We start from the raw sequence: 12,275 nt of genomic DNA on the forward strand, positions 1-12,275 counted from the left end.
GAATGAAAGCGCGGGCTGTCCGCGCGGACCGCCGGTTCTCGCGCAGCTCTGGAACCGTGGAGCGCGGCTCCTAAAGAGTTTCGTCTTTGCATATCGCTCGGCTCGGACACTTCAGTGGCTTTGGATTAGTTCTCTGCCTCTCCTAATCCAAACCCATTTTAAACGCTACCACATGCCTGCGCGGGTCATTCGCACCATCGCCGCCGGTCGAAGAGCTCCCGAGCGCGAGCGGGGGGATCCCCTTTGACGTCGGCCCCTCTCCCTTCGCGTGAGTGAACGCGCTTCATACGACAACGGCGTGATGCCTGCGTGGATAAGCGGAGCGCGCGCTCCCCAAGCGGCAGAATGTGGCGCGTGAACAAGACAATTAAAGCAAACAGTTAGCGAGCCGACGGCCGCGGCCCCTCCGCGTGCAACACGGTCCCGGACACACAGCGGCGAGGGCGGACGCGTGACTGGGTTTGTCAGTCTCAGCTGAGCACTGGAAAAACAAAACCACAGTCAAGAATCTCATTCCACAAACAAAAGAGATGAGCAGAAGAAAAAAAAAGGCACAGAAAACAAGACACTTAAATGAGTGAGTTCTTACTCCTCTGGCATTTGAAATGCATGAAGACGCTTGCTAAGCCAGCTCATTATTCCGCTCCGCAAAGAGCACGGAACTCTGGTCCACTTTCCCCGAAACCCAATTCCAGAAAAACAGTTGGATTATCAACACAACGATTGTGTGTGTGTGTGTGTGTGTGTGTGTGTGTGTGTGTGTGTGTGTGTGTGTGTGTGTGTGCGTGTGTGTGTGTGCATGAAAAAAAAAACATCTGAAAGGAGGAGTCAGAAGCATACGGGAGCTGATCAGGCACGAGTCCTAAGTACAAGTCACTTTGCATTCACTTCTTCACGTTTGACGAAAACGGAGAATTGCACCGCTGAGACTTTCGAGCAATCAGCTTTGCGAAACAAATTGATCCCGTCACAAATAACACAGCGTCTGATGAAAGGTGCGCTGCGTGCTGAATGCCGCGGAGATTCGCTCACACGCACGGCGGGGCCATGCAGACATCAGAGTGATGTGTTTAACCTCGCCTCTGCTAACCGTGGAGAGCGTCTGATAACGCGCCCCGGGCGGACAGACAAGCGTGTAAGAGAATCGGAACTCTCGGCGTGGTTGTTATGCGGGTTTGGCCGTGACCCCGGCGCGTGGGGTGGTGATGGGGTATCTCTGCTGGTTGGACCTGTATCATAAGACCATTGGCAGACGGCCTGACCTCAGGGAGTAAAAACAGGAATGTGGGGCAGCCCAGGGAGACAAAGAGCAGAGTGTGTTCGTGAAGTGCATGCTGGGAAGGGTCAGAGCGCACTCTTTCTCCCTCTCCCGACTGTAATGGCAGGTCACGAGCAGGCACGGAGGGGGCACACGGTGAGAAGGGAAACAGCTGCTGCCACATTTCCAGGCTCGGGAAACGGAATCTACCCTGCGCCGATGCAAGCGTCCTTCAACTGGGGGGCGCAGTCCGCCATCGGTACATGGCCGTTGACCTTGGCAAGGTATGAATCTGCGCGGTGGCCAGGCCGCCGTTAACACCGGCTCCCCGCCCTTGCGAGCTGGCACGCTACAGGACCAACATCGCTACCGGCCATGCCCCCATAACTCAGAGAGCGCGAGAGAGTCCCCAGGGACAGGCGAAAGGCCGCAGGGAGGTGGAGGGAGAGTGCGCGAGCGGCGCGAGCTTCCAGAGGCCTGCGTGCCAATACTCTTATGATCGCCCTCTGCACACATGCACACACACTAAAACTATTAGCTGTGCGTATGCAGTAATACTAACGCCAGCATTAAACACGTTACGGATGGCTACTGCAGAACAGCAGGGTCGGTGAGTTAATCCAGGGCAAGCAGGAGAAAGCGAGCGTTGTTCATCACTGGTGTTAAGCCCCAAAGCTCTTCTGTGGCCCACGAGGAAGCAGCTCTGGCTTTTCCGTCACACCCATCATAAATCAGAGCCGTCACTCTCTGCACACGCTCACACACTCAATCACAACCAATCCCAAGTACATTTCCACTGACAGAGTTTAACTGCTCTCTGCGGGACCCCCCTCCCCTCCCCCCTCTGTTCAGGAAGAATGTTCCAGATAACGCAGCTGGTCAGAAGAACTGTTTAAGTTGTAAATACTCCAACTTGGGACTTCGTGCTTTCAAGAGTCCCTCCAATGTTGTATATTATTTTAGTAGAAATGTACAACAGATTCTTCTGATGGTCCTCCTGTGTATTAACCTGCATCACTTAGGGCAACGACATGAGTGAATTGTATTGCTGTAATGAAGGAACTGGGACAGGAAATAAAGGAGAAAACAGTAAAGTATTGTCATGTAAAGAAGACATTCAGCATATCAATATGTGGGTCACCAAGGATCCAAAAACTTTAAACGTCCTTCTTACCTCCTAACACCCGTGACGGTGTGTGAGCGGCTACATTAAAATGTAAAAGTGCCATGACTCTGACCTCTTATGCTAATTTAAACTTCGCCTAATAATGACTTACAATAATTACACATCCCAAATGGATCCTGGGAGAGCTGGAAGATGAAGCAATTACACCGGTACCCTCTTTGACCGCAGCATGAGTGAAACAGTTCCCAGAAAAAAAACAAAACAAAACTCCGTAACCACAATAAAAAGGGGAAAAACAAATAAGGAAAGAAGAAGAATTTCATTAGGACTCAGACAGCAGGGTGAAAAAAGGCTCCCATATTCAATCTACAAAATTGGCCAGATCAGTAAAATTGCGTTTGCCTCTACACAGCGTGATAGAACTTGGCAAAGAGGCACAAAACTTTGCTGTCTCAGACTTCTGGTGCAGATGTGAGGAAATGACGTTATGAGCCCTGACGTTCCAGAAGTCTCGAGTCAGGGGTTTGTCTGCATTAAGGCTTTAATTTGCAGAGTGTACACTGTAGACCAACAGCATGGACGCAGGCAGCGGCTCTCCAAACTCCAGCATAATTGGACAAATATTTACCAGGCAAAAGAATAATGATCCAAACCATACTTTAAAACTTTCGCAAAACTATTTAGAGAGTAAAGAAATGCAAAGTATACTACAGAAAATAGCCTGGCTGGATTAAACCAATCAATAAATAAAACATTTAATTTTGATGAATTACTCATATATTTATATATATACATTTTTTATATTTATATAATATAAAAAATGTGTGTATATATATATATATATATATATATACACACATATACATACACACACACATACACACACACACACACACACACACACACACACACGCGCATGCACTACTTGGGCAAGAAAAATGTCACACACTCTTAATATTTCGTTGCACCGCCTTTAGCTTTGATTACAGCGTGCATTCGCTGTGGCAGCGTCTGTAATGTCACATTTATTTCTGTCCAGAGTTGCATTAATTCCCCCCCCCCCAAAGATCTTGTATTGATGATGGGAGATTTGGACCACTGTGCAAAGTCTTCTCCAGCACATCCCAAAGATTCTCAAAGGGGTTCGGGTCTGGACTCATGTGTGAAGTCCAATTAATGTGTGAAAATGATGTCTCTCACGCCCTGAACCACTCTTTCACAATTTGAGCCCGATGAATCCTGGCATTGTCATCTTGGAATATGCCCGTGCCATCAGGGAAGAAAAAATCCATTGATGGCGTTTCGTATATTCAGGTAGTCAGCTGACCTCATTCTTTGGGCACATAACGTTGCTGAACCTACACCCTACCAACTGCAGCAACCCCAGATCATAGCACTGCCCCCACAGGCTTGTACGGTAGGCACTAGGCATGTTGGGTGCATCACTTCAGCCGCCTCTCTTCTTACCTTGATGTGCCCATCACTCTGGAACAGGGTAAGTCTGGACTCATCAGACCACATGACCTTCTTCCATTGCTCCAGAGTCCAATCTTTATGCTCCCTAGCAAATTGGAGTCGTTTTTGCCGGTTAGCCCCACTGACAAGTGATTTTCTTAAGGCTACATAGCTGTTTAGTCCCAATCCCTTGAGTTCCCTTCACATTGTGTATGTGGAAATGCTCTTACTTTCACTATTAAACATATCCCTGAGTTCTACTGTTGTTTTTCTACAATTTGATTTCACCACACGGTTAAGTGATGGCCGATCACAATCTTTCAAGATTTTTTTATGACCACATTCCTTCCTCGAAGATGTCTCCCCACTATCCTTCCACTTTTTAATAATGCGTTGGACAGTTCTTAACCTGATTTTAGTAGTTTCAGCAATCTCCTTAGATGTTTTCTCTGCTTGATGCATGCCAATAATTTGACCCTTCTGAAACAATTTAACATCTTTTCCACTACCACAGGATGTGTCGTTTGACATGGTTGTTTAACAAATGAGAAGCTACTCACTGCATCAGTTAGGGTTAAACAACTTGTTGCCAGCTGAAACAATCACCCACGCAGTAATTATCCAATCGGAGGCTCATACCTATTTGCTTAGTTAAATCCAGGTGGTGACCTTTTTTTTGGGGGCCAGGCATTTTTGAGTGTGTGTGTGTACATATATATATATATATATATATGCTCTCTCTCTCTCTATATATATATATATGCATGCATTACTATATTACTGTTCACTGATTTATATATCACACACCCACCCCTACATAGACAGTGTGGGCCTGACCATGTGCTGAGGTCCTAGTTAAACAGACACAGGCAAGCAAGTTTGTCTGTGCACTTAGTGACCATCACTGATCAACTCTTAATTCATCAATCAGCCAAATTTCATCAGAAATGTAGAAAGTGTTCCATAAGCACAACTGTTTATTTCCCATCTTAACAGATAATTAGAAGGATGTTAATTTGGGCCTGTCTATCTTTACAAAGGCATAATTTTATCTGGGGTTGAAAACATTAACACTTCACACTGGTCTGGTGTTCTGCTTTTTTAACGTTGGGAAGACACTTAACACTTAACTTTCATTTGCAAAACACTGCCAAGGAGACAGACTGATGCTTTCAAATGCATATTTAATAAAGAGCTGTTATAACAGAGGTTAATAAAACACAGTTGTGCTGAGCATTAATGTTTTATGCTGGACCATCAATTTTTTGTTTTCATTAGGCATCTTTTAATTCCTTTAATAGCTCTGGTGATTAACATGATACATGTTTACTAGAATGTAGTTCATAATGTGTTCATTATGTGCTCTCTGGATGTAGAGAGAGTCGTTGGTACATTCAGTGTGGGCAACTACCACATAAGCAGCGCCAAAACACACATAAGGAGTACATTTAGATACAAACATGAAGGGGAAAAAAACCCTCATATAAGCTGCCAGGCACTGAGGGAAGACCAGATCATCCTTTCTCTCCTCCATCCTCTCGTTCTTCCTGTCGTCCGTGCAGAGAAGCTGAGGGTTTCTGGGGTACCTCCTTTCCTCTTCCTGACAAATAATCTTCACTTTTTCAATCTTACATCATCCGGACACCGTTGGACTTCACTTAAACAAAACAACACAAAAGAATATGTCTAGCTACGCAGAGGGGAGTACCTTCATCTGTTTCAAAAATACATTTTAAGATTGTATGTGCGTCAGCGGTTCTACATGATTATTCATAAATGTCCTCTCCTCCAAAGATGAATTATGGGTATGTATGAGAGAAGCTAAATGTCAGATGGTGAGTGTTCTACAGAGTGCTGGTGTCGCGGGGCCAGCAGGGAGGACGCGAGTTAACATGTAGTGGCTGAAGCAGACGCAAACGCTGCTGCTTCTTCCCGCACTCAGGACCATGCTGAAGCACTGTGGGAGCTCCCATGTGCTCCACCACGTGCTCTGTGAGCTGCACGCACACACGCACGCACACGCACACGCACACGCACACACGACACACACACACAGACTTGTGAGCGCCGCGATCTAGACGGCCGCGGTCATGCCATTCTTCTGCCTGGGGTCAGAGTGCCGTCCTTCCACAAAACCAAAGCGCTCGGGGCTGGTGTTCCGGAAGCCTCTGTGGCTCATGGTGTCATAACGGGGGGCTCGAAGGGGCACGGGTGGAGAGGGAGGCACGTCCTGCCGCATGGGACCCCTCTGTGGGGGAGGGGGGTTGTAGAAACCCAGGTCACCCTGGCGGGGGTCGAGTGGGCGAGGGTAGCTGGAGTGGTAGGCTGGCAGAGGGCTGGCGTAGTGGGCAGGGTCCCTGTGCCCGGCCCACGGCTGCGCGGTGTACTCGTCGGTGTCCGCCGGACCCCTCCTGCAAGAAAGCCCAGATGGAGAGAGCACACAGAGTCAAACAGTGCGACCGCAATCGACCCCCCCATTCGCTCTCTTTATCCTGAAAAGACGGTCCGTTTCTCTCTGGCAGTGCAGGGGTCAGACAATTAGCTTAGGCTGGAGTCCTGAGAGCTGCTAGCTGCCTACTCCACCTCCAGCAGGGGAGTTGATAGAGGCTTACAAAGGCAGGACCAGAGCGCGGCGTGACTCAGAGACGGCAGAGGAGAAAGGTTCAAATACCGCGGGTGATACGGAGCCTGAGGGAGCGGAGATATGGGGAATACAGTAATGACCCTTAAGCTCTGTAATGTCAACTTGGCCTGAAATGTTGAGGTGAGACGGGGTGGGGGGTGTCGGAGTCACTGCAGTGCAAACATGGCATCCCACTGGGCTACACTGCAGGTCAAGATGAAGAAGGGATGATAGGGTAGAGGCATGCAACATGTCTATTTTAACACACTTTCTTTCACCACCGTTGTCTTCCTGTCGTACACACACTCTCACACACACAGCTGGGTTCTTTAGAGAGACTAGTAGTGTGGCACAGTTTAGATCATCTTTGCTCCATCTGGCCGATCAGGGAATCTCCCTAGTAGCCCCGGGGGGGGAGAGAGAGAGAGAGAGGAGAGAGAGAGATTCTCTTGTTGTGGAACATTCTCGTCCATCCTCTCTACAGTCCGGGATCCATATCAGTACAGACATGTGACCGGCTGACAGAGCTGGATCAGTTCAACTTTCCACAACACGCTCATTTCACTTCGCTATGTGTCTGACATGTCTGTTAAGCTATTCGCGCTACTGCTACTGCTGTCCAAGCTATCAATTAGCTGCCGTATACCCTGTATCACCATACAAGCGCAGAGCTTGTGTTTCCTGGTTGAGTGTGTAAAACATTAGACATATGACCTGCAGGCAGTCTGGGTCTTGCAGCCTAGCTCAATTCCTGCAGTCTGTGTCCAGTCCTGCAGTCTGGGCCTCTGACCCGTCAGGGACCAACAGAAAGTCAAAGCTGCTTTGGAGGGCAGGAAATCGCACATTCCAAAAATCATCAGCGTGCTGTTAATCTCTCTGCAGCGCTGACCACCCATCCAGCGCGACAGCCAGGCGCCTCATCCCCCCCCCCCCCCCAACTGCTCTCTAACCTCCCCCCCCGTGCTGGTCCTTAGTGACGTTGCAGCCTCCTCCAGCACAGATAAGCTCTGGGGAAAGAGAGGTTGTGTGTGTGTGTGTGTGTGGCAAACTGTGGGGAGTGCGAAGGCCAGAAACATCATTATGGCTGAAGATTATCAGTTCTGCTGCATGTGCCGGCGAGCTCAAGGACAGACCCGACGCACCTGCGCGATCAGGAAGTAAGCGTCTCTCCCCTCCGCACGACCTGCACCTCGCACGGATCCACAACCATTCCATGCAGAAGTGTTTAGCAATGCCGATCCCTTCAGAAAATTCCAGTGCTTAAAAGAACAAAGAAAATGCATGTATCTTAAGGCTCTCAACATCTGGCCCATTGGATCCAAATCCCGTGCAGTTTTTCCCAATCCCAGGGATTAATTGAACAATTTGTCCAACTAATCGGGCATGGTGTCATCACACCTGACATCTGGGTACAAGCAGGGCGGTAAAAAAACCAAAAAAACAACTATAGGACTCGGCTTTCCAAGGCCAGCGGCCCTGGAACACCTGAGCAGAGCAGGCAACGGCCAGGCCCAGCAGGCGTGCCTGAACTCAGTCAAGGCTCTCGCTCTCTCTCCCCGCTTGGGAGACGTACTCCTGCACTCCACCACGCCGGGTGCAGAGCTGGGGAGATCTGTATCACCGAAGGAGCCGCCGTTCAACGCGGCCATCTGTGGCGGACGGCTGAGTGATCTCATACAAGAACGCTCCACAGGCCATTATGGTCCCGCGTGAATATCACACAGCGGCACAGCAGTGGTATTCCGTCTGTCAGAAGCTCATCTGTTGCCCTGGATCTCTGGTTGTGTGTTATGGTGGAAGTTGGGAAGGATTCCGCAATCTACGACGGAGCGAAAATCCCTTTTCTTGCGTTAGCACTCTTCACGCCTGCCTCCAAAATTAGGAGGAAATTCCAAAACCATTCCGTTTGCTGGGACTCTTTGGGAGTGGGATTCCAGGAGCGACATTGGAAAACAGCTGGCTCAGATCACGACACATGTACTCAACTCTGCCACTTATATACAGATAGAGAGAGACAGAGTGAGAAACAAAAAGAGAGAGAGAGAGAGTGTGAGAAAAGCACTCACTGTTTTAGTCCAACCAATCCAACATTTTGGCCCTAAGTGAAGTTTTCCTACTTTTACAAAACAGGTAAAAGATAAGCAACACCATGATGGACGTAATAAAGATTAGCCCAAGCGAAATGTCACATTACGGCTATTAAAGTTTGTAAGTGTGTAAGCCAGGCCAGTGCGGGGGTCCTTTACTGCGCTATATATTAAAAATGTGCCATGAAGCCCACAGCCACAGTGGGGAAAGGCAGGAGAAATGGCAGCTTCACTGATACGTCATTACAGTTGGAAAGTCTCTGAAGCCAAATGCAGTTACAGCACACCGAGACGTCATCTCATTCACAAACCCATCATATCAAAGCTCGGCTATAAAGAGACTCCTGAAGTGGGTTTCCTAACTCAGTTAAGTACTCCTGGTAACAAAGTTTCACTTTTAAAATGAGATTTCATTACCGACTCGATAATACTGCGATGGGGAGAGACCAAAACAAAAGAGCAATAACGCGGGAGTGCAATAATGAAAGAGGCTGGCTCCATCACAGCACATAACCCAGAGTCTTCCTCATCACTCGTTCTTCTCTTAATCCCACCAGCCTGCTGGCTGAGCTCGCTCGTTCTCTCTCTGCCGGGGGACCCTTTTCCTACTTCCCGGTTGGACCGTCGTACTGCGTCTGCCGATGCCGGTCTGTCTGAGCAGGAAAAGGGTGACGGTTCTTCTCAAGTGTTTTAATCCGTACCACCAGTCCTGGTACGTTGGGAAAGATCTGGAAGAGCTTCTGCCAGCTTCCTGCCAGGACGCCGCCGCTGGGGTCAGGGCAGATCTCCCCTCAGTGCACCTGGCTGCCGGAGGTACAGCCTGGACCCTGCGAAAGCTGGATAATATTTACACAGCTGCCCCTGGGAACTGTGCACCTTACCACTCACACACACAGCTGACCCCACAGGGTCACATGACACCAGCAGGGGTCCCGCCGACAGGGGCCTGACAAGATTATTTAGAATTCCAGGCTTTTATTTGTGGAAAGGTGACTAGAAAAAAAAACAAAACAAAAAAAACTCCGGGCCACCATTACAAGCTCTAGCTGTCATTCCCAACATATTAAGTGTCCATCTGCGAGGAACGTGGCCCTGCTGGCTAAACTATAATTACACAATCCAGAAGAGATGCCGAACTGGAGGAAATTGCATCGCATTCCAGAGGAAATTGTGTATGTGTCTGATAAAGTGCGGTGAAGCTCCAGCGCGACGAGAATGCCATCATGTCTTCTGTATAGCTGTGACAAAGGAAAAGTGAGAATGAGTGACTGAGAAGTGAACACGTTCTCAGGCATTCCTGAGCCGCGTAAACAAAAGCTGTGTGTACACGTGTGTGCATTTGTGTGTGTGGACGTGGATAAAGTGCCATTAAAGGGACGGGTTGACTGTTTAAGAGGTCTCGGCCTTGGCCATGCTGTGCTGATCGAAATAGCTCTACGCGCCTTCAACCGCAATTCCCACCCGTGCCGTGGAGAATGCCCTCCGAGGGCCGGCAGGCGAGACACTGAAGGCCAGCACCTGAGGAGAATGCCGCCTGTGCCACTGAAGTTCGGCTCTGGAATGCCAGCGGGACATTCGGAGCCTGAAAGCTGGAAGGAACGTTCCAAAACTCAACGGCCAACGAAACCATCGCTAAACGAAGCCGCACCTGGTGGTCGACCTGACTGGCGTCTGCTGCTTGCCTGGCATGGCAGCGGGTACTGGCCGTCGCCCTGCGGCAAGGCGTGGGTGGGCCAAACGACCTCTGCTCCAATTACGCCACAGCTGCGTGTGTGGCCAGGAAGAAGGCGGACTTCACAGGTCAACTAGGGGAAGGGGTTTGCCCCTCCCACTTTCTTGGCTCACCTGGGGGGAGAGCTGGCACCAGGTGCGGCAGGGAGAAGATGGGGAAAACAAAAACGGGGGATAACAGCTTTAGCTAGCCCACCTGTACGCCCACCTGTACGCCAAACGCAGCAGGACACTGGTTGTAAATTCAAGCCCGAAGCCTTCAGGGTTAATGTGGTCAGCTACACGCGTGTGTGAGAAGGACACAGAGAGATGGAGGCAGAAAACACAGACACGGGAAGAGAGAGGAGAAGAAAGAAGAGTGAAAAAGAGATGGTAAATGGGGGGAAAAAACCCAGAAAGACAGGTTGAGGAGGTCCAGCCTAGCACAGATGGTGGGTGCTGGTTGCCAGGGCAACATCGAACAGGCAGAACAATGAAAATATGGCATTATTTTCAGAGCTCTCATCAAACGTAACCTTTTTTCCTGTCTTGTCACGAGCTCTTTTTCTGCTGTTTTCAGCTCTCAGTCTGACGGCCCCCGTGTTCGTCTGACTGACGTGTGAACGTTGTACTAACAAATGTCCAAAAATGCCCCGGCAAGCCTCTTAAGCTCGGTTAAGATCCACAGCAGCAGAAATCAAAAATCGTGTAAGCTGCACAGGCAGGCCAGCGGGTCCTCGACATGAGACAGGTTAACACACGCGCGCACGCATGCACGCACGCACACACACACACACACACACACACACACACACACACACACACACGCGTGCACAGACACACACGACCAGAGACCCACTACAATGTGGCCTTTGTGACCAGCCTAGTTCTGGGAAAGACTGCTTACTACTTGCCACAAAGCCTGCAACAGAGGGGGAAGTGTGTGTGAGCACGTGTGCGTGTGTGTTTGTGTGTGAGTGAGCAAGAATGAGCGGGTATGAGTGGGTGCCTGGACGCTGCTCGGGAGTACCGTGAACAGTTGAATCAGTTGTGCCTCTTCACCCCGGGTTCAGCCAGAGGGGCCACCATCTGCACATTAATCACCCAATTATCACCTCAACCGTCCAATCAAAGCCCTGCCAGAATCAAACGGAACTCTGACTTGGCCAGCTAATCCAATAATCTGTGGAGGGGGGGGCGGCGAGCAGCTTCTCTGATTGGCTGACCCTGGCCTAAGCAGGGCGGATAATGACTGTGAGTATCATTTTGGTAATGGACATAATTGGGCGCATATGGAGGCCGGTGTGGGCTGTGTCTAGCAGGGCCGGCCTCCCTCCACCTGCGGGGCCAGTGACCTCGGCCCGGCCCGGAGGAAAGCCCCGTCGGGGTTAGAATAACAGGCCGAGGTGAGGCCTGTGGGACCCAGACCCGCTGTGTTTGTGTCCGCATATAAACACGCGGACCGCCGGCCGTAACGGAGCGGCGAGTTATTTCTGAAAATGACTTTAAAAGAGGGACCTTGGGGGGGCTTTCACACAGACCAGTAGTGAAGATTCTCATTTGTGAAAAGAGCGAAACTGAGACACCTCGGTTTTTAAAAGCTTTAAAAGTGATGAATACCGCAGGAGACGTGCGCTCGGACGCGGCAGGCTCACGTTCTTGCACCTTCCCCAAAAGTTCCCAGAGCGCTCCTAAACACTTTCTAGTCTAATTCTTGCTAGGGTATATCCAGTGCACGGCTGAGCCACGCCCACGCCTCTGCCCCTGCTGGGCTGCGGGACAAAACAAGCGCGGGGAGAGAGAGAGAAAGAGGGAGGGAGGCGCCGTAACCCGACGCGGCCCGGAGATGTGCAGGAAGATGAGGCTGTGCTGCTCTCTCTCGGGGGAAGATCGGGTGAATTCCCGGGTGGAGAGGGCCTCCGAAGGCAGACACTCCAGATTTAATTAGAAGCCTTAAAGAGGATTACTCAGCACGGCGTGAGGGGGAACGAGGCTGACTGCTCGCTGCTTTCTTTC

The 12,275-nt window shown here is 50.0% G+C and overlaps 1 protein-coding gene across 12 annotated transcripts in view; it reads right to left on the minus strand.

The window, feature by feature from the left end:
* Positions 1-5,006: 5,006 nt before the first annotated feature.
* The window catches only part of pard3bb (par-3 family cell polarity regulator beta b), a 166,413-nt gene continuing 159,144 nt past the window's right edge, over positions 5,007-12,275 (minus strand). For 11 of the 12 annotated variants that reach the window (XM_027025790.3, XM_027025788.3, XM_035523518.2 and 8 more), the window contains one exon: positions 5,007-6,250. In XM_027025790.3, coding sequence (XP_026881591.2) covers positions 5,914-6,250 — 337 coding nt within the window. In that variant the 3' untranslated portion in view covers positions 5,007-5,913. The remainder of the gene's footprint in view (positions 6,251-12,275) is intronic. The other variant, XM_081713527.1, reaches the window with a different exon arrangement.

The sequence above is a fragment of the Electrophorus electricus genome, chromosome 4 (genome assembly GCF_041902795.1).
Source record: "Electrophorus electricus isolate QZ-2024a chromosome 4, ASM4190279v1, whole genome shotgun sequence".
NCBI classification, from domain to species: Eukaryota; Metazoa; Chordata; class Actinopteri; order Gymnotiformes; family Gymnotidae; genus Electrophorus; species Electrophorus electricus.